The sequence below is a fragment of the Cephus cinctus genome, unplaced genomic scaffold (assembly GCF_000341935.2).
Source record: "Cephus cinctus unplaced genomic scaffold, Ccin1 Ccin1_scaffold0129, whole genome shotgun sequence".
Taxonomy (NCBI): domain Eukaryota; kingdom Metazoa; phylum Arthropoda; class Insecta; order Hymenoptera; family Cephidae; genus Cephus; species Cephus cinctus.
Window position 1 is genome coordinate 883,477 of NW_014332862.1, and position 23,936 is coordinate 907,412.

Below are 23,936 nucleotides of genomic sequence, written 5' to 3' on the forward strand. Positions count from 1 at the left end.
GACCACACCCGCAAATTTATTTTACAGATTTTCTTTAAAAAAATTTATTTATGATTACACGTATCCCTTAATCACAATAAAATTTTCATAGAATCTTCTTCTTTGCCACTTTCATAAACAATACCATATCTGAAAAAAAATACGTTATAGGAAAATGTAGTTGTAGAACTCTTATCAGATTATATTATACTTACTGAAAAATATTACAAGAACCAATCCCACCATTAACCATACCCAACACCTCCAGTTTGATTTGGTGTGTTCTTCCAATTTTAAAGATTCTGTTTTCAATTTGGTGGCGTTAACGTCCGTCAGTTTATCAGATTGTTCTAATGAATTAATATCCTTTTTAATTATAGCACTTGCAGTTAATGCATGTTCCTTCATATTACTCGTCATCATGAGCATATTCTCTGCAATCTTTTCTTGAATGTTTCTGTTGTACTTCAACAGTGCGTCTAAATCCTCATCTTGAGTAGGAGAAATTAGAGATCTTTGTCTTAGGCCATCATCAGTAGATCCTAGAGAGATGCAATAAAATTATGTGAATATCAATTTACAAATGTAACTCTACGTCAAGTATTAATTTATGAAGTCTATTAGAACCATCCGATTATGAGTATAATGTAGTGTGGTAATGAGATATCATTTATTGGTTGTGACTCTTTTCTAAACATCAAATTACCCTTATCACTGCTAAATAAATCAGCACGTAATTCATTGTTATACTTTGCAGTTATTTTTTGATGGATTTGTGTTGTTATGTTTGGTCCAGTAGAATCTGCTGTTGTTGTTATTGGACTCTTTGATAATAACTGAGCAGCAGTTACACGTTCAACTGGATTAGACAGTTTTGCGGTTCCGACTAATCCTTTTAAAAAATCAACACGTCTTATGTATTCTGTCATTGTATCTCTCGATGGTTTACTGAAACATGTTTATTTTCCATTAATTTTACCATAATATGAGATACTATGAGATTACACAAAACTATACTTCTCATAATTATAAATTTAATGTTGATAAAAACAAATATTTTTTGCATAATATTAAAAGATGTGGATGTAGTTACTTAGGTAATGTCTGCAATTCTTTGACCATATCTTCCACGTGGAATATAAACTGTAATGAAGAGAATTAAAATTACTCACTAGAATATTCATTAAAAAACAATTCTTAGTTTTATTAGATTATTAAAAATACCTTTTCGAGTCTCCAATCATTTTGAGGATCTTCTGTAGCCATAAGTTCACAACGATTTAATAGACGTCTAACATTTATTTCTAATCTGGACGTTTGATTCATTGTTAGACTCAATTGTTTAACACAATTTATTTATTATAAAGGTAATATCAATAAATAAAGTGTCTTTTTGGATCAGTACAGTGTTTGACAACTGACAGCTCAAAAGTATCTGATGTGAATTGGGCTTCACTTCGTCGTTCTCCTTTTCTTATAAAACTTAAATTACTCTGCTTAATTTTCTTTATTATTCGATCACACTGCAATTATCTTCCTTTCGACTGTGCACAAGTTTAGTTTCAGCAGAGATTCTTTTAATTTCTGTATACAGATTAACCCCTGACTACCCCTGACGATCCTCCATACGGAGCAATACGATGATACAGAGTGATACGGAGTTACAGAAACTTGTCGGAGTTTTCAAATCTAGCTTGTGTTGAAATAAGGGAAGACCTAGTTTGACGTTATTGTTGTATCTAACATCTCTATGTCTAATATATAAATTTGACAATGGGAAATGAATGTTGTTTAGAGATCTAAATTTTCATGTAATTATCAATTCTTGTATAATAATATAATATATCTCAGCATGGATGAAATTGAATACAAACTCAAAACAAATAATGCTGTACTTATATCTAATGTAAGTATATATTATAAGTCTACATTGAGTGTACGAACAAATTAATTTAAATATTTAATATTTATTAGGCTATTTCTAAACTTTTGGATATAATCAACCAAAAGAGCAAAGACACGAACTATGGGGATTTGTCGAAGGTATGGCATAGATTGGATCTTATTTTGTCATTTTTATGTATCGTTTAGAGACTTATCTGACTTACTTTGTAGACGCCTGAGTTGAAGCTACTTTTATCTAAATGTGTAAATGAAAATTCAGTTGTAAGTGTGACAGCATGTCAAGCACTCGTTAGCTTGGTAGAAACTGGTGTTTTGCCTGTGGCAAGCACTCTATCAAATTTTATAGCTTCTCTTGGTGTTACGGAGTAAGTAATATCATTAGAAAGTGGTATTAGTTATTTATAACCTACATCATAAAATATAATTGATGTCTTCTTTATTAGAAACTACTCAGCAGTAACTGTTGCTATAAGTAACTTATTATTGCTTGACCTAAGAGGTCGTGCAGATCAGAATGAATATCTGTGTCCATTTACTCTGAAAGCTCCTCAACATCCATTAATCACTGTCCTCAACCAGAAGAAAGATGTTTGGAGAGACGTGCTAACTCAAATGCAGTTTATTATGAATCATCATCAAAATGAGTAAGTTTGATACATGAATTACCAATCTGAAGTTACTTAAGTATATATTTTTGTCTTTCAGAATTGGTTGTCACAGTGTCGAGCTGCTGCGACCAGTGTACTTGTACATTTTATGTAATCCCTCATTGTCCCTCTCAGAGAGTTGTCGACAACAAACTTGGCATCTCTTAATTAAATCAAGGATCACAAAGCGTTTGCAAATTGAAGCTTTGCAATGGATGCGAATAAAAAATATAAATATGTGTCTGGAAACGAACTATAGACTTCTCGAATTGGCAGAAGTAGTAGCAGCTAATAAGGACAAGCAATATTGCGTGTCTCTGATGCCATTCATTGTCAGTACGACTATAAAACTTCTGGAATTTAATTGCGATCCCAGACCTAATTTTGATATAGTGTCGCTTATGATTGAGTGTAGCGACAGTGACTCTTGCAGCATAACGGTGGCTCTGCTGGCTGAAGTAATTTCAACATGCCCTAGCATTTATCTATTCAGCGTTGTTCAACTCTGTAAGTACATTGAAAGGACTCTTATAAAATTTAAGATCTCAAAATGGTTAATATTATAAGATATATTATTTTGATTTTAGGTAAGAAAATATTAGAAAAATTACAGTGCAGTGCAGTAGTTGCTTATGCAATGCTAGCATCCTTACTACAATGGATGGCATATCCTTCATTTTTTTCCTCCGATGCATTAGAAGTGGCACGAAAACTGATAAGCTTAATAACTGATAAGACTGCGTGGTCTTGCAATATTTCCAGACTTTTATCAAACCAGGTATTTATGGCGTTAAAACACAGTGATGCTAATATTCAGTTTTATACTGAAATCTGTTATTGCATGGAATCCTGTTCTGAGAGTACTACTCTCACCTGGTTAAAAAAGATAGCAGATGCCCCGAATAATATGAAATACAGATGCAAGCTGCTTCTTAGTGGATTATTCCTATACAGTGATAAACCTGCTGTCACTATAAGGACATGCGAGATTCTCGTACGAATTGTTAAGGAGAACAAAAATTTTGCATCGCACCTGCTATCTCTAATTTTATACAAACTGACTACATCACGCGATTACGAAGAAATCAAGGCTCTTCTTGTTGCATTGCCGGAATTAGCCGTGGTCAAGGAAAATATACCGTTAATTATCCAGACTCTGGAGACATTTTTAACATCTAAGAATTCCCTTAAATATTTGGCAATCAACTTATACTTAAAAGCTTGGGAGAACGATACCAGGTGTCACCGATATCTTCAGGCGGCACTCGTGGATGCAAGTAAAACGAATAAAACATGGAGAAGTAATGTCACCTGTGCAAAAGCTATGAAATATATTTGCGAAAATCATCCTCAGCATGGTATTGAATTGGTACCATTATTATCACAAACTCTAAATAGTTGTGGTGACATTACTGGTAGCACAGCCACTGCACTTGCTCTTGAAGGCATTTCAGCACTCTGCGAGTCTGGTCTCATAGACATTTGTTCTACTTGGAAAGTATTGGCTCCCAAGATGAACAAGGATAAACGAACAATTGTTTTAGTAAGCTTGTGTAAGCTTTTTGGAAGAATACCATTCTATCCAAGTCACCCTGGTGACAAGTTTGATAAATTGGTCTTCGAAGTTATCACAAAGCTATGGACATTTGTGTCTACATGGGACCATGTGGATGTTATTAGAGCTTCGTTCGAAGCCCTGTCAGAATATAAACTAGAAAATATGTCATTGAAGTCATTACCAGCAGAATATAGAAAGGATATCACATTGCCACCTTTATATGCAAAGACTCCTATGGAAGCAGCTAGAAAACCAGAAGATGTTTTACCCTACATTCCAAGTGAATGTTGGATTCAAATGCTTGATAAAATGAATAGTTCCATACTAAATTCAGCTGGAAATCTTCTAATTGCCTTTGTCAAAGAAGAAATTAATGCCTACTCCCAAAGCATATATATTTGTGGACAGCGAGAGCATAATTCATTCAATTATTTACCAGCATCAAGTGTCGTCCGAGCTATAGGCGATTATCTGCGAACTTTTTCATCCTCCTCAAATAAGCATCAAGAAAGTACTGTCATTGAATGTCTTCGAATATTCGCAGAAAAATATCCAAAACCATTACCGCCAGGAAAGTGTTCTTTTTTGGAAAATACAATGAGTATCTCAACCACAGCAAAACATTACAGTATCGCAATTGCCTGTCATCAAGCTGTGATATCATCATCTGCAAGAACAATTATTGAGAATCACTTAGCAACGTTAACGACAGAATCCAAAGTGGAATCCACCTCGCTGTTTAAAGAATACCTAACTCTATACATGAACCTGGAAGATCTGTGCCGTGGTGTTCCCCCAAATTCATTGAGACCATTTTTGGAAACTAGCCTCAATTATACCTTGGAGAAAGCAGTTCTTGATAGTGAAAAGGCTGTAGAAACTTTTGAGAAGATAATGCACTGTTATTCTCGCACTCTTAAGGATGAGACTATACACGACGCTAACAGGACTTTATTATCAATAATATTAGAGGGTCTTTCAGAAAGAATTGATGTGGACTCAAAGCTTTTTGATTCTTTTGTTACCGCAGCTATAGAACTTTCCACAAAGCACATAGAAAGAATGACTTCGCCAAGCCTCTGGTGGGAAGTGACACCCCAGAAGCTACGAATGGCTGCAGTGATCAGATCAGAATTGTTGTTAAGAAAAAAAGTAGAATCTCCATTGAACTGGATGAATGAAGTCATTGACGCTGCTGCTCTTATTCCTGGGTGAGTAAGATATATATTTTTTTAATTAATGATTACTAAAGTGTACGTTTTTCGTTTAGGGTTCAAATCAATATATTAAGAATAATACAGAAAGTCGGAGTTGGTATGCGAACTGAAACTTCAAGTGCTGAATGGACTTTGGATTTTATGGGACAAATTAATAAAACCTTATTGGATGCACCTGAAGAAGATTCTATTAAAATTGTTACATTCCTCTGTGATGTTTTACTGGTTACTACTATCTGTCTATCCGCTACGGATTGTTTCTTGGCCAATGATGAATCCTTAGTTATATCGCGAGACGTCAAAGCTAATTTGTTTCCTCAAGCCATGGCGATCCTTAGCCAAAAAGCTTCTTCGAAAGAAACTATCGGACAAGTAGTGCATTGTTTTTAATTTCCTGAGCTAAATATCTCAAATATTGTTTAACTTTCTATATCATTATTTATAGATTATGGATTGCCTGCATCATATTCGGACAAGCTCTATACCGGAGTCATACAAAAATGCTTTCCATAATGCACTTGTTTCATTAAAGCACGAACGACATTTCGATATTGCTTGGGCAACGTTTTTATCCACGAAATCCAACGTAAATTGTTTGAGGAACAGTTAAATAATTGACAGGTACTGTACATAATATTTAATAAAGAATATTTCAAGAAACTAAAGTCAATCAATTATACACCTTGGAATACCTTGTGCCTACAAGTAAGCATGGATTAGAATAAAGTACAATTATTATCAGTTATTCTACACTAAATATAATTTATTATTGTTAAATAATGTCTCAGTATTTCTTTTTACATATACAATCTTTCCCGAAACGATATTCTTCCTTATGAGAAGATTCTTGTATCGGTGTTAAAAATTCTTAAATAGAATAAAACTGAGTGGCTGCTGATGACTGCATCTCTATTTGACCCATTTTGAATTGTAGCCTGTGTAACCATCGCAACAATACAGCATTTGCTTCTTGACGACTAGAAAGAAATTGCTCGGCAATCTTACTGGGTGGAAAGTTTCGACAATTCTGTAAACGCATCTGGAGGTGTCCGGGTAACTAGAGAAGAAACAAGATCTTAATATTCTATAAACTTGGTAAGAGTTTCTACCCGATCACGTATCTGTTACCTGAATGTGATGAGAAAAAAGAATGGGACTCCAAAGTGGCAAAAGCTTACTAAGTAAAGTCGATCGACATTCTAGTAACGCTTCCAATAATGTCAAGAAATGAAGATTCACTCGTTCGGAAAGCTGCAAGTAATTAGTATCGATAAACTGAAAAAACCAAAATTAAAAACTATCATGACAGTGACTCACTACTTTGGAATGTGAAACCAGTTGCAATATACAGGGTGTAATTTTTCCCCAAAACTCAAGAACAATATTCATCGTGACGTTATGACTCTCTGTGTTCGTTGAATTGTTCTTTGACATTTCCTCCAGATAAACTGTCCACAACTACAATCATTAAATAACATTATCTCAGACAGTTCATTGGATTCACGTTCTCTTCGGTCAATAAAGTGTTACCTGACACAGAATGAACGCATAGAAAAGAGAAGACATATTTTGCGCGGATGCCTTAGACTGTTCAGGAAATCCCGAAAGGATAACTTGAACATGATCCGCAACGTGACAAGAAACTTCTTGTGGAATTGGTTGTGCGGTTGGAATTGGTGGACCATGAGTATGAGTACAGCTGCCAGCAAACATTGCAGTGTGTGTAAGGGAGCCCAGTAAGAGCCAAGAAAGTAGCCTTAAGTGGCCTATGCAATCGACATATTCTCGAGCTCTAAAAGCAAATTGGTTGTTGAAGCTGTTAATTTTGTAATTTAACAAATTCTATTTCTGGACTCGTATGGTAGCATTAAACGTGGCTACTCACCCTTGTTGTAAAGTGGATGGTGCGCTGTAAAGCCAGGGCAAATAACGAACGACAGCTCTGTTGTCTCTATTGTTCCCTCTAGTGATTTCTAACGCAACATACTGAGCCAGACCACATTTTAACATCCCACCTAATGTATCTTCGTTTAGACCAACCTGCATGCCCTTGCTGTAGCTCTAGAACGATACATAGAATAGAAGCACTGACTAGACTGTACATTTATATTTTTATTTATAATACATATGAATTTCTTGTGAGTTTACCTTGACCTTGCTTAGAGTGTGAAAGTCTGCTAGAAAATCCAGAACATCGGAAATTTGACTTCGCAATGATTCAGAAGCATTTGTGTTGTATATTGGTGACATATCGGTTCGAATGTTTCCCATTGCTATGTTTGTGGGCAACGTGCCACCGATGTCCTGTTGAGATGAAATACTTCAGTAATCTTCAAGATTTTTTATAAACGTGTACGGATTTTTCGAAAATCTTTTGAGAATCTTACCTGAAGTACGAAATGTAGTAAAATTAAAAAGTTCGAGTCTGGAATGGTAGTTTTGAATTTGATAGCTTGAACCAATTCAAAAACTATGGTTCTGCCTAAGAAATGCTTATCACGTTCTCGCGTGAAACTGCGATGACATAGATAACATAAATCTGTCAGGTAACTGTACTTCAGTGTGGAATGTTGAATGGAGTAGCTCAGAACTTTTGAGAATGGATCTAACATGCCCTGAAAGTAAAAGGAAATCGTGTGGTATGCTAACTACTATTGATCCATTTTACAGTATATAACGAATGACTGATACTTTTACTTACCTTAAATTGCTGAATTCCTGGGACCTTCAAAACGGAAATCATGATACGAAGTAGAGGCGTGACGTCGTCTATAGACGAAAGAAGTAAAATAAGTTGACGAAAGAGTCCATCGACTTGTGCCAATAATCCTCCCCAAGTGGCAGCCCCAGGACCTAAACCGGCTTCCAACGGTAAGCAATCCAAGTAGCACGCAATATTATGCAATATTATTGGCAATCGTTCCAAAGGCAATGACTTTTTGGCATTTAATGTCTGGAATAAAATTATATTTATTCAAAATTGTATTCCGTTATAACGCATAGAAGCATTTGAAATAATACTGATTATACCTCTAATAACAATTGTAAAGGGGCAATTGGATTTAATTCATTGAAATCCACCAGAGCCTGTGCCACGCTTTTAAAAAATTGAATTCTTGTCGATTCTGAAAGAATAATATGTATGAGTAATTCTGTTATTGAAATCTGTTGGTAACCAATCGTCATCTCACCGTTTATGTGCGTCTGAAACATTTGGACAAAAACGCCATTGGGTGCCAACTGGTGCAAAACGCACCTGAGGAACTGGTGCGCAACGCTCACTGCGCCTCCTGGTAAATGCATGTTCGTTTCACTTTGCCAAGGATACATTGCGTTCAAGGCTACTCTGTAATTATAATAAAATTGTTAATATTATCCATAGTTTAAAGAGAAGTTCGAATGATATTATTACGACTGCTACCCACTTGGTAACGACGTTTAGAATTTCCGGAAGTAGTGGAGCTGCCAACGACGGTTCACGATGAATGAAAGTTCCCAGAGTGATGATGCAAAGGCCAAGTTCCTCGTCAGAATATTCCTCCTTAATAGTACCGCACTCAGAGCACCTATATAATGATAAAGAAACATGACAATAATTGAGCTCTCGTGAAGATGATCTTGCCTGAGTGATTTCCAAAATACGTATGATTTTACCTATCGTAAATACAATCATCTCCGATGCGAAACAAACTTGGTTTTAAATTAAAATCAGCGTGACATGCTTGTTGCGTCACAAAATCTAAATTCGGCTGCATTTGAGGCCCAGACCTAGAGGTAAATTAACCCATGGCATTGTCTTCGCACTTTAATAATCTTGTCTTTTAATAAATCACATAGAATATGAATAAGAGAAGAGAAATATTTCATACCAAGAATCCGTTCGCCGAGTTGATCCTATGGTGTGTTGAGTCCCGGTTGGAGTTTTTCGCATTCTGTCTCTCTGCGTGCGAATTTGATCTTTCACTTTAGGCCTGCGATCCTGATCCGATATTCGTGAACCAAAATCTTCTGATTCCATTGCTGATGGCGGTGATTCCAGGGCGACTTGTTTGATCAATCTTCTTGGACTTGCTGATCTGCTCGAATGTACCTCGTGTAATGTTGGTACCAGAGAGGTTGACTATGAAATGAAAAAATTTAATTTAAACAGTGCTATCATCAATATTAAATTCTATATATATTTTTATCATAATTTTTTACCAGGTTCTCAGAAGTAACGCTATCTTGTTTTAAGGGAAATTGTGAGGCTTTCCCTTCTCCCGATACATCACAAGATACGCTCTTTGGATCTGAAGTGTTTTAATGATATTCATTGAAACTCTTGCGATTGATGCTCTTATTTTTGAGAAATTAATGTACATACCTTCGTTATCAGGTACTCCTAGGGCTTGACGTACTCGTTCTACAAGTCCAGTGACGAAATCTCTTTGTGGACCAACTGGTAGCAAGCGTTCTGGCATTGGGAATTCCAGTTGGGATATACTTCGAGGGCTGGTTATATCACTGGACATACAAGTCTCGCTGTCTTGATCGAACGATGAACCTGAAGATATAATTAGATCTAGATTTTGTTACGAATGATTAATGACGTGATATATTTATGAGAGATTTATCTTAACATAAGCAAGGTAGTGAAATCTCAGTGTAAAATTAACTGATGTTCCAAGTATTTTATACTTACTGACAGTCAAAATGTCCATCTTTGAAAGTGGTGATTCTGGAGATCCATATGTATCTTCGCACTTGAGTATCCGTTGAGCCGTTCTCTGACTAGAAGCTGAATCGTGGATATTACATATAAAATAAACGCACTGTACGTAATTATTAAAACTGCAAGATTTTCCACGCTTACTCGAAGGCCGGGTCACTGTCCCAATTGGTAAAAGACGCTCAACATTTGGCGCTGTCATTGCCTGTTGAAGAGTCCCAGTCAACCAACAAAACTGTTGACCATTATCCGTATTTGTCATTGGCGATGACATGGAACTGACAGCTGGCGAACTGGACCTATCACTGCCAATTACTGCGACGACCTGAGAAGGAGAAACTGGAGATGCCAATGGAGTCGTTTGGTCCACGTGTTTCTGACGACCCAACTGCTTAGGACCTGGCGAATCCGAGTTGTCAGTCCGGATCGGAAGTGTCTTCTCCTTAGGAGACGAAGAAGGTTCTGATCTAAAAAAAAAGATCTTCATCTCATCACCAATAACCCAATTTCAATATATTAAATTAAATCCAAAACTCGAATTATGTTTTAAATTCACTGATTTTTTACACATACTGACTTGATACAATTTTGTACCTTTGTATATTAGATATACCAGCAGCAACAGCAATAGCACTACACAGTCCAGTTGGCTTTGGAGATGGATTGTCATTATTAGTAGCATGAACAGCAACATTCGCCTTAACTGATGATGGAAAACGAAGGGATTCATGTTGCCTAGATAAAAGTGAACTGGTCACCATCATTTTGACACCTTCATGAACACTCCACTTTTTCTGACCAGTACCGTTAACCTGTCAAAACAATGAACCAAAATTACAAATAGGTTTGACACCTAACAATAGTTTTCGCCGATTATAAAGATGACTACACAAGTACCTGGTGCGTTTCATCTTCACTCCCCAGAAACCAAATTGGTCTATTAGTCGTTTCTTGCTTAAGTCGATACATATTGTCGGCCTCAGTCTTCCCGGCGCAGTCTATCACAGCAGTTGTTTTCCCTACGACCACCGAGGCACTGCGTCTCACGACGGCTGCACTGTCCTCGAGTTCACCAAGTGATCCTCCGCTGCTTCCATGTAGAGTGCTGTCGGATTTCGGACTCTCTGGTATTGCAGCCAGCTCGGACTCCGTATCGTCCGCATTGATCGAGTAGCTTTGCAAAGCATTGACAATGGCGAGAATTGTAAAAAGCAGCTACAAACGTAAACTCAAGCAAATGTGATAAACTTCTGCTTCCTACTGGTATATCTAGTATGGATGTAATTGTGGCAAAAGAAAAGGATAGAAAAACACATCCTACCGGAGAGGTCCGTGTATGATTAGAGTTTTTTCTTAAAATTGTCAGATTAGTGCAAATATTCATTTATCACAAACTACTTTGCATACCTTGTTATAAGTGCGATCAATGTGCGTTATAGGAATGTGATTAGGAGGTAATAGGTCATACTAATTGATTAAGAGGATTAGAAGAGCTGTTAAGGATCTCGTGATTTACTACGTTCTGCTAATAATTGTAAACGCCAAAATTTGGCATACTCCAATACTCGCTACGTTTCTGAACTGTGATACTGTGGTGCAGCGAAATTGTGCAATTTAATGAAAAACGACCTTGAATGCTTGTTTGGATAGAGACATGCAGGTACGATTTCTTCCCAGTGCGTTTCCATGGCATGGGACTGCAAATGACTTGGTCCAGGACTACGCTGATGTATGGATATGATGGGTGTCCGCATCGGTGGACTTTCGTTATCCATATCACCTGGGGCGCATGACGCAAAATCATGATCACCACCCAATGATGGCTGCGAGACATCTAGTTAAAAAGTTGTTTACATGTGTAACTATTATTGTGAATTCTTATTGAGGATCTGACTTAGTTCTTATTTCTCACCACGGGACCTGGATGGTGGGCCAGCCATGACGACTGTAGCTGGAATCCTTTTGCACTGATGATGCTGAGTATCAAGCGTATTCAAAACTATCTTGACTAATGACTGAAGTTGACTACACCAGGGCTGCTGACCGTATTGGCACTAAATTTAATTTTTATAAATGTCAATTCTTTTTTTTCTTCTTAATCAAATTACTGTAATGTTCACCTTGTAAAGGATCACAAGAAGAGACATGAGCCAGGAACGTCTCGCGTGAGGTTCCAGGTACCAGAGACTGTAGGTAGGTGGTTGATGATCCGTAGATGGAACACCTTGAGGTGGACAAGGACAATGCTGAAGGATTGCCAAAATCGGTGGGATCATTAGCCAACTCATTATATGATTTTGGTCCAATAGTTGAGGTAGGTTTGCTATGAATACGTTGAATACTGGAGACAATCTAAGATAAGAATAAAATGATAAATTAATTAATTAATCATTTTGGATCTAAAATTTATTTAATTGCAATGAAATATTTGTACCTTAAACGCTGTGGCGATGTATGAAAAGTTCGTTCGTTCTGATTGTATCCCAATAAAAGGTACAGGTGTCTCAAAACTATTCCTTGTGTTTTTGATAATAATTTCTCATCCGTGGGATATGCCTATCAAATGTGATTGGAGTATAAAAGTGTGAAATTCTAAGAAATAACGATCAGTATTATTGATAAAGTATCGCATACTTGATCGGTTCTTGATAAAAATTGCATAAGTAGAAACACAAGCAGGTGCATCGTTTCCTTGTCAGATTCTTCCACGTCAATAATCTTATGCGTAAATCCTGGAAGATTCCCACCGTCCTCAGGCATATTGAGAGAATGTATATGACCATCTGAAAAAATGATACATTCGTTGAATATTAAAAATTCCAAAAACAGGACAAGAAAAGAAATGAAGAGATATAAAAATATCAAATATAAAACGTAAGACTACGATAAATACAAATTTATAAGTAGAATATGAATAGTTCTGGAGCAACCAGTCAACTAATTAATCACTTGCGTAATTATGATATTCCTTAATAAAGTAATTTGCTATAAAATACCGTTAAGTATACAACAATTAGCATTGCTTAAGAAGATAATTAAGCAAGGCAATAAGAATCTTTAACTACACGTTCCATTATATAATCTAACATGCACAAGCGATAAGATAAAAGTGTTTTCCTATGCTGATAGCACAAGAGTGTATAATGTATTACGGAGTAATTCAATCTTTAAATGAGTATAACCAATCTGACTGGAAATCGAATTTCTTCAGGAACTTACCGATTGACCTGTAATGAAATTTTTCGCAATTTCCTGTGTATCCTCGGTAGATTTCGAGAACGGTGTTTAGCACAAAGAAACATTTATGCGTACACATACGCTATAAAAACAGCTAAGCTATGCAGACACACTACACTACCTGGTATACTGTTATTAGGCGGGGTGGACCCCAGCAACTGACCCAATCCAAACCTGGAGCTCTTGCGCTTCAGAATGGGCGCAGAGTATTGTCGGCTGTACACCTTTTCCTTTTCTGTACGTAGAAGTTGTGTGAAAAAAAATGATATTAAATTAGATAAATAATTAATATTTATAATTAAAATCCTAGATGCTTTTAGTGGGTCCACATGGATTTTATCACTGTGCCCTTTTATGGATATCAGAGATAGACAATTATTACTTAATTATAGATTTTTAATTTCACCTATGAATTATTTGAATTTGATCTTTGATTAAGGGATTCTGAATTGACAATTTATCTGTTTAGTCTTCTTTTTGTATATAAATACCTTGCTTGGTGTCTTGACGAGGTATCATTGAAGCCGGCGCAGACATTGTACGTTTGTACGGCCATTTTGTGCCAAAACTTGCGCTGAGTGTCTTGACGGAGCTGGTACCACTTCCGTCTGATTGCGTAAGAGCTTCGTGAGCCCTATGCAATTTTCTTACAAACGTTTCGCTATTGGAATCTGTATTCCTGAGGTCTGCCAGGCAATATAAATTTATTAGTTATCGAGAACACAGGATACAAATACCTCGAACAACTTACCACGTAAGTAAGGTATGTCGCCGGATTTTTCTAAATTGATTTGGGCTTCTAAGAATAGTGCATCGAAACGATTGAGAAAGAATTCCCAGGTCAGGATGCGTCGATCACTCAAACTGTTGTGAAGCTGATACAATGACTGTAATACCATTGGCCTGTCTACTATCACCGAATCAAATTGGGTCTCCAGACACAAAATGAGTGACTGTTGAATGGATTAAAAATTATATTAATTACGATTCAATTGATTTTCATATTACACCTTCTTACATACCCTGACTGCTGTGTCATGGATGGTACCAAGATATAAAGTCGCACGCTGAGCAACGTAAACGTTACTGTCATCCATACTAGTTATCAAGTAGCAAAATGCATTTGCCAAAGCAGCTTGAAGAGTCAGAACATTTCGCAATGGCGTCGAATCCATGAATCTTGCGATGAGGGTCACCCTTTCGACTGAAAATATTTTTTATTGAAACCCTAAGAGCTTATTGTTTTATTTATGACGCCTGGTAAGAATAGGGGATAATATAAGTGACATGCGAACCTGCAATAAATCTGACGCGCCAGTCAGAGTTATGAAACTCTTCTTGTACGAGTCGCCAAAAAGTATCTGTACCACAAGGCAACGTAATGCAATGCAACAAAAGTGGCACTGTCACTTGTGCTATATGTGAGTGTTCGGCATTAAGCAATTCCCATAAACTAAAATACAATTAGAATTGGATATAAACTCAATAGAATCAAAGTAGCACAACTTTCTTTGAATTGAAGAAAGACGTACCTTTTAATCAATAAATTTTCTTGGCACCATATGAAAAATCCTTGATGATCCTTAACCGCAGTACTAAACGCATCCCCATGGAGACACATGACGTTCAAGCATTGCAGCATATAATAGAGTATGTCAGGTTTATCAACACTAATAATTTCCTGTAAAACATAATTGCACATGATGCCTACGTAAAGTATCGTCTAATCAAACAGTACCTTCAACAACTTATGAATGTATTGCAACTGCTCAGGTAGATCCTCTATGACAAAACGAAATTTTCCAACTGACGTGTGCCAGAAGTCATCCAACTCATTTTCCGGACTAAGATTAACTGGCTGATCGTTTTCCCCAATCAGGTGAGGCTTCTCCACGTTGACTGTTGCTGTTGCTAAAACATGTAAATCAACAACCACTTTCTGTTTACCGTAGGGTGTATGCAATTTTATTGTTTTTGTTATTAGACTGACCTACATCCGTTTCGGATAATGTAACGGCCCTTGCTACTGCGGACATGGCCTTCTCGGGTGGCATTATGGCTGTTAGATCCAACTGCTCCGAAACTGTCTCTACTGTGGCGGTCATAATCTGTTCGAAGAACTGATATAAACGATCAAAATATCCATCCTTACATCTTGAATTAGCCTACCGTTTCGTGATCACGTGCCACTTTGGTGGATGAGACACAGATTAGACACACGACATTGGGTGTAACGTGGTTTTCAGAGTCGTGCAACATAGCGCGTGTTTGTGTATATGATTGTACATTTATATAAATGTGTATATATTATTAAATAAATAGAAAACGTACGTGTGGCATGTGAACGAGGACACCGCCGACGGAATGCATTTCAGGTACTGGCATATTGATCACAACATCCGGCTTAGATTCAGACTTCTTTGTCGTTTCCGGCGGTGTCTTTCGGTCTGAATCATCGGCTGATTCATCGATTATTAGCTAAAATTATTTATCTGTTTTACTGCTTGACTTATAGGCTAATTAAACAGCTGGATCATGCAGTTGGTATCGTGATTGTACATCAGGCGGATGTGCTGGTTCTTCAGGAGCCATATATGTCACCAGTTGTAGACACAGTTGGTGCCAAATTACTCTTGATTCGCAGTACGTACACTCGCTGTCTACTTTGCAAACGTGGCTGCCACTCCAGGTAGCTGCTACCATGGATTTCATTAAATGACAGGCGTCCCTGCACACCCAGGAGTTTATTCCTGTGTGTTTATCGATATCTTGTAGAGCCATCTACAAGAATAAAACAAATATTATAGAATAGTATCTCGACGGCTCTACATGCAATTATTATATATTGATTATACACCTGCTTCAATAATATATCCAGCATCAGGATGCAGCATGAAAGATTCAGTTCAGCATCCGTTGAAAATTCCATGTGTCTTGGTGTAGGTATTATGTCATCAGACAACGGAGTAGATTTACCAGACTCGTCATCCATCACCGGAGCTTTGGTCGGTTAAGAATAAAATATGAAAATGCTCAAGAAAGGGTTATTAATAATTTACCAGTAAGTTACTAACATATCGAACTCCTTTCTCCGGCATCTGTATTATTTTTATTAGACGCAAATCCCTTGTCACTAGAATCCGTCGGATGATTCGTAGCTCTCATTACTGCGACACCATCGCTGAACATGGAGAAGAGTTGATCCAGGGATATCATAATTTCCAGCATGGTTAATATTTGCAGCCAATTAAGAGCCTGCTCTTGGACTTTTGAACAGGTATTAACAAATCGCTTTGCCACAAAGTTGTACATCTTCTTTGCATCGAAGCCCAGAGGACTAAGATCAGGATCCAATATTTTACTGAAATGACAAGTGGACATAAACAATACTTAACAGTATTTGTTACTGTATTATAATAATTAAAAAAATTGAGGAGTCTTATTGATGAATATTTAGCCAAAGTCTTACCAAAGTATTATCTTTAATTCATGCAGCTCGTGTTCCGGGACATCATTCACCATGGCTTCCATCCAGTGAGGCATGACATAGTCCCAAATCTCAGGAGTGATCACTTCATAAGGAACCAAACAGAAGAGACGATTCAGTCCATCCTTCAGATGAGAAGTTCTCGAAGCCAAAGTCTCCCTGTAAGATTTAAAAGAAGAGTAAATATTAATTTATTATTTTTCATTACAGTGAAATTCAGAGAGGCCACTTACCAATGACCACCGACTCTGACATAATCAGCAGGATGTGGCAAGAGACAGGAGATGAAGACATGATAATGGCTCTTCATAACTTCAGACAACCAGCCGCGAACGTAATCGGTCTTAAGCTTCTCAAGAGTACTGTCTGCTTGACCTAGGAAAAAAAAATGATCGATTAAAAATCAATACAGATTATAAGATCCACGTACGAGGAATATATTACTAATATATTTTCATCGTATCGTTTTCTACGTATCTCTACCCTCTCCTCTACATACTCGATCGTCATAAGTTTGAATACAATTTGAATGAATTAACAGACAATACGTTCTCCCATAAATCACTTCTGTCTTAATAAATTCCAATGACAGTTGACAGATTAATGTTCTCAATACATCTCGAATGCACGCATCTGCCTCTTCACGAGTAACAATAATCGAATAGAACAAGCTTGGCACGCGTAATGCCCTTCACACACGCAATTAGAGAATTGCACGGTTCCATAGTCTTAGTCAATAATTAATGCCAAATTAAATTGGCCTACAATGGCGTCGATGCGTAGAACGTTTATACGTTAAATGTATATCTCTAATTGACTGACCCAGTTTTTCATTTTACTCTCTCTCTCATTTTTTCCTCTCAATTTTTATCACCAACAATTCTACACACCGGACGCTTAATTAAATCACCGCAACGTAGGCGCACTCTTCTCAATGCATTAGGCATACGAATTAACATAAATTTTAACGCAATCCAAGCAGCCATTTTACATAGCGATTTTTAGTGTGGTATTGTTATTACATGGATCTGTGTACAAACATGCAGTAGTTTGGACATACGAGTAAGACATAGTGTAGCGCACAGGCCCCGACCAAATTGGAGAGTAGACGTGAGATCGTAGAATGTGCCTACGATCACGGCTCTATTATCGCTACCTAATTCCTACTTCTACTTCAATAGTGTATGCGAAGTGTTAAATTACCAACAGAAAAGATAAGGTGCATAAGGCTTTTTTTAGTACCATCGAAAGAGTAGGCAGTGACATGAAACCAATGAAATAGCATTGACAATAAACGTCCAAGTATTTGAACAGAAGTATCCTGGTTCGGGGTACAAAGTCCGACGAGAAGCCAAACTCCATAGCGACCAAGTAGCTGACGTTCCTCCAGGGTAGCTGGATCGTATTGACCTAGACGTCCACCGACTGTTCCACCGCCGCCACATATTCCGCCACCACCTCCTCCTGGGAATCCTGTGCTGCCCTTATTAGTACTTATTTCCGAGAGGTCTCTGTTACTATCCATACTTAGCGGTTCAGCCTCCTTGAGCAGGCTGCAAATACATAAAATATTTGATGATCATCTTGTAAGAATTACGATCTCGTGTTGCGTCTGATTGTTCTTGATACTTGATCCAATATTTATATTTAACGTTATTTCCTTTCACGCGTGTCACTCGTGGCCGATATTTCTTTTACCTTGTTTAGAATTAATCGACTTTATTTCTAATTAGTAATGCCCGATCGTCATTAATTTTATCGTCTATTAATTATTTGGTATCAGCAATGAATTCGTCCCTAATTCTAAACTAGGTGAACAAACTGTACCGAACATCGAAGAATAACAGTTTCCACGTTCAGTGACATTGACAAGTTAATTAATAAATATAACAAATATCGACGACGAGTGATTAAATATTGTTAATAAATTTATAGAAAAAGTTAGTAACACATATGACAAGTATCAAAAATTAATCGATCCCTTCGATAGCACAGACGCAACCTGAGATCGTCGAACGTATAAATCATACGAATTAAAATGTTCAGAGTGCTAATCAATACTAATTATCACTCTAGATTACAGTGATAGAATATACAGTGAATATTAATGCTAGATTAAATTTGAAATTTTTCTTTATCATCACTGTCAACGTCCAGATAAAACCACATGCACTTAAATTCAGACTGTACAATCTCCTGAGTATAAATCTTTAAATATGTAATAAACACAACAGTCGAAGCGGTTTACATGCGATTAATAAAATATAAATAATTCTATAAAATCAATCGACAAATAGTTTGACTAATTGATCTGCATGTAAAATCATTAAACAGATTACAAACGTGGCATACCAGTGTAACGCGTCTACGTATACCGTGAGAATGACGAGTAGGTTGATGGATTTATGTATTAAGTGCTGTGCAACGTCAGATAGATTCTTGTTCTTGTGTTGTATCGTTGTACCAGACGTGTGCTACATGTGCAGTGTCCTCGGTACAGGATAATACAGTTATCAAGTGCAGTCACCTAACGCTACACCATACGAGTAAATACCTCCTTGTAAAAACAGCCTAAGGCAACATATAACAATAGCAAAGAGGTATTTACAAAAGCGTGAGAACGGGATTGTCGTTTAATTCAAATAATTAAAAAGAAAAGAAAAAAAGGAATAATTTCTCTACAAAGATCACACAGCCATCCCGTGCTCACGGTACAGCTAGGGAAGAAACTTATAGCATTTTTTGTTGTTAGCCACGTCCGACAAGAATTTTTGAAAACAAATAATAGTATTCATCCAATTATAGATTCTGAATTTCTTGCATCTTTCCGGACGTGACGTAGGATTGTGTCTTACCAAGCGGGTTGGACCGGCATTGACAAACACGCAAAGCAACAAAGATCCTGCGATAATTGATTAGTACTTCGATACCCGTTTACTTGTACTGCTGTACGATCAGTCGATCAATGTTGTATATATGATTTACATATAATTATTATATAATATTACAACGCACAACCATGCCGTAAGTTCAAGACTGATGTTGATATGTAACGCGTTATGTGTTTTGAATATTGTCTTTTGAATTTTCAATTAAAAAGGAGAGACAGGAACAGCTGGGATTCTCGGCTTTGTGTGACACCTTGCAAAACATTAGAGATGACTCCCTTGGTCCGAAATCATGGACGATCGTAACGCGGTCCATGCATCGTGCAATTGCTGGACGCGATTCTTGTTCCTTATTGTGTAATAGCAATCGCGAAATGTGTATATTAGGCGTAGATTACAAAATTTTATAAATTTATACCTGACTATCGCTTGGACCATGTAAGTCTGCATCTGAGCGTCCATCTGTGATACGTGAGGCAATGCTGTGTGATAAACGTGATCTCCACCGCGACGATTATTGTGACGAATGTTGTGACATTGTTGACAATAGCGAATCGGATGATTTCCATTGTAACTTGCACATTCGGTTGAAAAACAGACGCTGATCGCTGATTTGTCCGTCGCTCTACAGTTCTGTGTTAATTTATAGGAATTAATTATTTCGACATCATTAACGATGCTGCTACACTGCTTGAGGTAAATACTATGCTCTACCTTGTTCTCACAAATCATTGAGACCTGTTGCATGGGATGTAGAATGTCGTAGAACATTTGATTTGGATGCTCGCGATGAATCTCATTGGCGCATTCGATGCAGAGATAAAGAGGTGGTGGGGATTCGGTGGCGAAGGTGATGGAGATGCAATGATCGTAGCAGACTTTTCCAGCTTCGGCATTTCCTGCGTTTGGACAAGAGTCCCTTTGACAGACAAATGGTGTTAGGTCATCTGCAAGAAAGAATTTGTAATTCAATGATACATCCAGCTGACACACCGATGACAGACCAATTGCCCATTTTTGTTCTACTTTACATGGCCCATAGACAATCTTTTACATACTTGCAAATTTAACTAGGACTGCGCGACGGTCAAACAAGTTTGGATTGAAGGTAGGCCAATAGTAGAAGAGTAACTTTGCTGCAGATGCACGTGCAGGTGCAGTACCGTAGGCAACGACACAGAGAATATCTTTAACTACTCCTGGTTTTAAAGCCATCAAGCATTCCAGTAACTGACAGTGATGTGCTGTAAATGATTTTAAATTAATTATCATATTATCGTTATTCGATCTGGTTCAATAAAATTGGAATCAATAATTACCAGGATTACTCGAATACTGGAACACCATCATAATTACAGCGGAGATAGACTGGCTTGCGTAATTCTCGCTCCCGTCCTCTATCTTGCGTGCTGAAATATATATATATACGAGTAGAATGCCTTTCAAAAGTCGATCTGACGATTCAATCGCGAGAGGGAGAGACAAAGAGAGCGAGAAAGAGCGAGAAAGAGTAAAAAGAATGAACGTACTGATCGTGAAAGGGAGTATGTAGAAGCAGAGATAGTTGACAATCTCCTGATGCAGCTCGACGGGAAGAACGGATATAGCACTGGCGGTCAAGTAAGGCAAATTGTCGATGAGATCTTGTTCCAGGAAAGGAAGAAGACAAGCGAGGCATTGTAATATCGCTTCTCCGAAAGCTGCCAATCATATAAATCCAATATTTCAGATAAATACAATTTTACGAATTAAATAAAAATTATTAAATCAAAAACGTTTACGCGAATGCGTTTCAAATAATTATTTCGTTAATTAATATAACAAACGCCTGAACAACTGCTAATTTAATGCTCGAGCGTATAGAGAATTATCTGACAAAAAATAAACTAGCAGGGGAATCACTTGTTTGATATGACTAAAAAATCCCTAAATTTTATTTCAATTCTTATCTGCACTGAATCTTAATATTTTATTTTGTCAAGACCGACCGTGTAGACCAACATGTACCAATGGTACAACGTCCATTAATTGCATAAGAGCATTGTACAATTGCTTGTAATCCAAATTCGGATAAAGAGCCATTCGCTGTGCATCAAATTCCTGTGACTTAATCATATCCAGTGGTGAACCAGGCACATCTTTGAAAAGTGCTAAAAAGAGAGTAAAGGATGTTTAAAAAAAAGATAATATAATTAAATGAAAAATTATTATACAACATTGAAAATTCATCTTACAGAGGAGAGTTTGTGAGAAATATTTAACCGTATTGGCCATATCCAATCCGGAAGGTATAGGTTGGCTGCCATGAAGAAGCCGTTGATAATAATCGTGAAGACTAGTAAGCTTGAGTGTATCTGTCGGATTAATAAATTGCATTAATATAACACGTAATAATACCTTAAGAGTAAAATGGAATCACGACGAATCAGAGTCGTGAGTAATGTCCAATATTTACAGGAGGCAAATCTGGTCCCCATTGTGATATCGATGCCTCGATTAGTCACCGGGTGAATCGTTACTTGTTCGTTAGGAGAAATGATTGCATCAGATCGTCGATCGACCTCAGTGACACCTTCGTTGTCACGTAAGGTCTCTCTTACTTTTCTTTAAAACAATATATTCCTCCCTGTTGTACTTCCTCGTCTTGTGCTTCTTATTAAATCCGCAATCTGGTTATGGCGCTGCTCCGCGCCTTCCATTATCATTTGAACATTTCAGCATGACAATGTATCTTAAATTAACAATAAATATTATATCAACATTGTTATTTAATCAGGTTCCGCGTAAATTTCAAAAACATTTTACACCTTTTATTACATAAGATATGTAACATACATTACGCATCGAATTATACGCAGAACAATAACGTATATTATTTCTTCACGGTTATTGTTAATAATTTATAACAATAAAGTCATACGGTACGTACTTTGTTTAAAAATCTTTCAATTTATTTTTCTTTCCGCTGACAATCTGTCTGTTATTCATTTTCTATTGTTTAGTACCGTGTAACGTACGGTAAGGCCACGAGTCTTATCACTAAAACACTCTTTCTTGTCTTTCAATTGTACAATACGGAGAATAATATATTTTTTCTTTTCTTTTTGTAACAGCACGCTTTTCAGATGATTATAACGTGACACGTCACGAGTGGTCCATGCTGAATAATTTCCTCAGGGTGAATGAGTTGCGCATGCTGTATCGACCCCCTCGGATCGGTCGAGTTGCCTAACGGGAGCTGCGCCGTTGGCTTCATCGAAATTGAGATGAATTTCTGGAACGTGATGTTACAGAAGCTGTTTTTGTTTATGAAAACAATATTAATAACGCGTCGCGTTTAAAAAAGAAATAGGGTGTATCGATTGACATTTGATTTTTGATATAAAACTCGATTAAAAAATTCTATATGAAAGATATAACGTTCGACTTTAATTATCTAACGAGGCCAGTGTTCCATTAAGAAAAATAAACAGCCTGACAAAGCATCCGATTAAAAACTAGATAAAGTACATAAGATTCTCAGATCCTTCTTTAACATCAAGGTAGAAATATCACGATTCCCTGCATCCCAAGTGTGTCACGAGGGGTCGATTGTAGGTCAGCCTATGACGTATCCTACCGATCGATATAATCTAAATGCATACATATCCTCGTCAGTAGTGAAGTCATTTACAAGAATACATTTCTGATAGAACTTAAAATTCCACAAATAATTGTACTATTTGATGTCACCAGACGCAACAATGTATTATATACATACAAAATATTTCTACAACGAGAGCTCGATCATCCAACTGTATAATAAGAATCAAATGAAATCATGCAAGTAAATTATGTTATTTAAATGGAATCCCTACCAGACTTCATCATTACCAGACACAATCGTTTTCAATCTCTTGCAAAGAGATCATTCGTGCTAACCTAAAAGTGTCCTTAGGAGACGATCTTCTCTCGGCTTCTTTAGTCGTGGCAACGAATGTCATCGTAAAATAAAGCGTTCTATCCAATCTTGATGAAGTTTCGAAGATGCACAGCGAAAGATTAAAGAAAGACACGTTGAGAAACTCTGCCTAAAGGCAGGCAGGTGAGTGGATCGATTCGATCCATATAGCCATAAGGACGAGCACGCGAAGCAACATGGAGGTTATATCCAGACCATCTAGACATCTAGACGGAGGATGATGTAGAGTATCTGCGCACGCCCAGTACGCATATGAAGAAGAGAGAGAAGTCGTTGCCTAGGATACGACGTCGCGACGTAAGGACGTCACTATGTAGCAGCAGACGACGTTTTAACGGAAGCTCTCGGA

The 23,936-nt window shown here is 37.2% G+C and overlaps 3 protein-coding genes across 9 annotated transcripts; 1 reads left to right on the forward strand and 2 right to left on the reverse strand.

Moving 5' to 3' along the window:
* Positions 1-28: 28 nt before the first annotated feature.
* LOC107262839 (vesicle transport protein USE1) lies at positions 29-1,690 on the reverse strand. Its single transcript, XM_015729439.2, has 5 exons — positions 1,204-1,690; positions 1,073-1,122; positions 686-927; positions 195-521; positions 29-129 (listed from the first exon to the last, which is right to left on the reverse strand). The coding sequence occupies exons 1-5, from the start codon at positions 1,303-1,305 to the stop codon at positions 86-88; spliced, it is 765 nt and encodes a 254-aa protein (XP_015584925.1). The 5' UTR covers positions 1,306-1,690; the 3' UTR covers positions 29-85.
* On the forward strand, positions 1,518-6,377 carry LOC107262830 (focadhesin). 2 transcript variants are annotated; one of them, XM_015729416.2, is made up of 9 exons: positions 1,518-1,885; positions 1,954-2,022; positions 2,095-2,249; positions 2,328-2,528; positions 2,590-3,038; positions 3,119-5,300; positions 5,360-5,678; positions 5,752-5,927; positions 6,241-6,377. In XM_015729416.2, exons 1-8 carry the CDS (start codon positions 1,832-1,834, stop codon positions 5,914-5,916), a joined length of 3,594 nt encoding a protein of 1,197 aa, XP_015584902.1. In that variant the 5' UTR covers positions 1,518-1,831; the 3' UTR covers positions 5,917-5,927; positions 6,241-6,377. The 2 variants fall into 2 exon arrangements, with proteins under 2 accessions (XP_015584902.1, XP_024935955.1); XM_025080187.1 differs by lacking the exon at positions 2,095-2,249.
* Positions 5,929-23,247, reverse strand: LOC107262829 (protein unc-79 homolog). Of its 6 annotated transcripts, none has more exons than XM_015729409.2 (48): positions 22,556-23,223; positions 22,082-22,357; positions 21,861-21,980; positions 21,615-21,776; positions 21,156-21,326; positions 20,946-21,035; positions 20,685-20,870; positions 20,341-20,573; positions 20,045-20,259; positions 17,981-18,291; positions 16,972-17,113; positions 16,721-16,897; positions 16,326-16,612; positions 16,109-16,251; positions 15,811-16,032; positions 15,583-15,729; positions 15,242-15,371; positions 14,990-15,162; positions 14,784-14,932; positions 14,547-14,704; positions 14,274-14,455; positions 14,003-14,204; positions 13,743-13,937; positions 13,373-13,486; positions 12,649-12,797; positions 12,449-12,570; positions 12,135-12,366; positions 11,927-12,068; positions 11,644-11,848; positions 10,912-11,188; positions 10,609-10,826; positions 10,159-10,481; positions 9,988-10,083; positions 9,670-9,849; positions 9,507-9,595; positions 9,176-9,426; positions 8,961-9,074; positions 8,732-8,872; positions 8,498-8,652; positions 8,337-8,431; positions 8,008-8,259; positions 7,694-7,921; positions 7,455-7,610; positions 7,192-7,367; positions 6,837-7,098; positions 6,624-6,764; positions 6,435-6,557; positions 5,929-6,363 (listed from the first exon to the last, which is right to left on the reverse strand). In XM_015729409.2, exons 2-48 carry the CDS (start codon positions 22,101-22,103, stop codon positions 6,175-6,177), a joined length of 8,247 nt encoding a protein of 2,748 aa, XP_015584895.1. In that variant the 5' UTR covers positions 22,104-22,357; positions 22,556-23,223; the 3' UTR covers positions 5,929-6,174. The 6 variants fall into 6 exon arrangements, 5 of the variants coding, with proteins under 5 accessions (XP_015584895.1, XP_015584896.1, XP_024935949.1 ...); XM_015729410.2 differs by having other exon boundaries at positions 13,415-13,486; positions 17,942-18,291; positions 22,556-23,222; XM_025080181.1 differs by lacking the exon at positions 22,556-23,223 and having other exon boundaries at positions 17,942-18,291; positions 22,082-22,103.
* Positions 23,248-23,936: the final 689 nt, after the last annotated feature.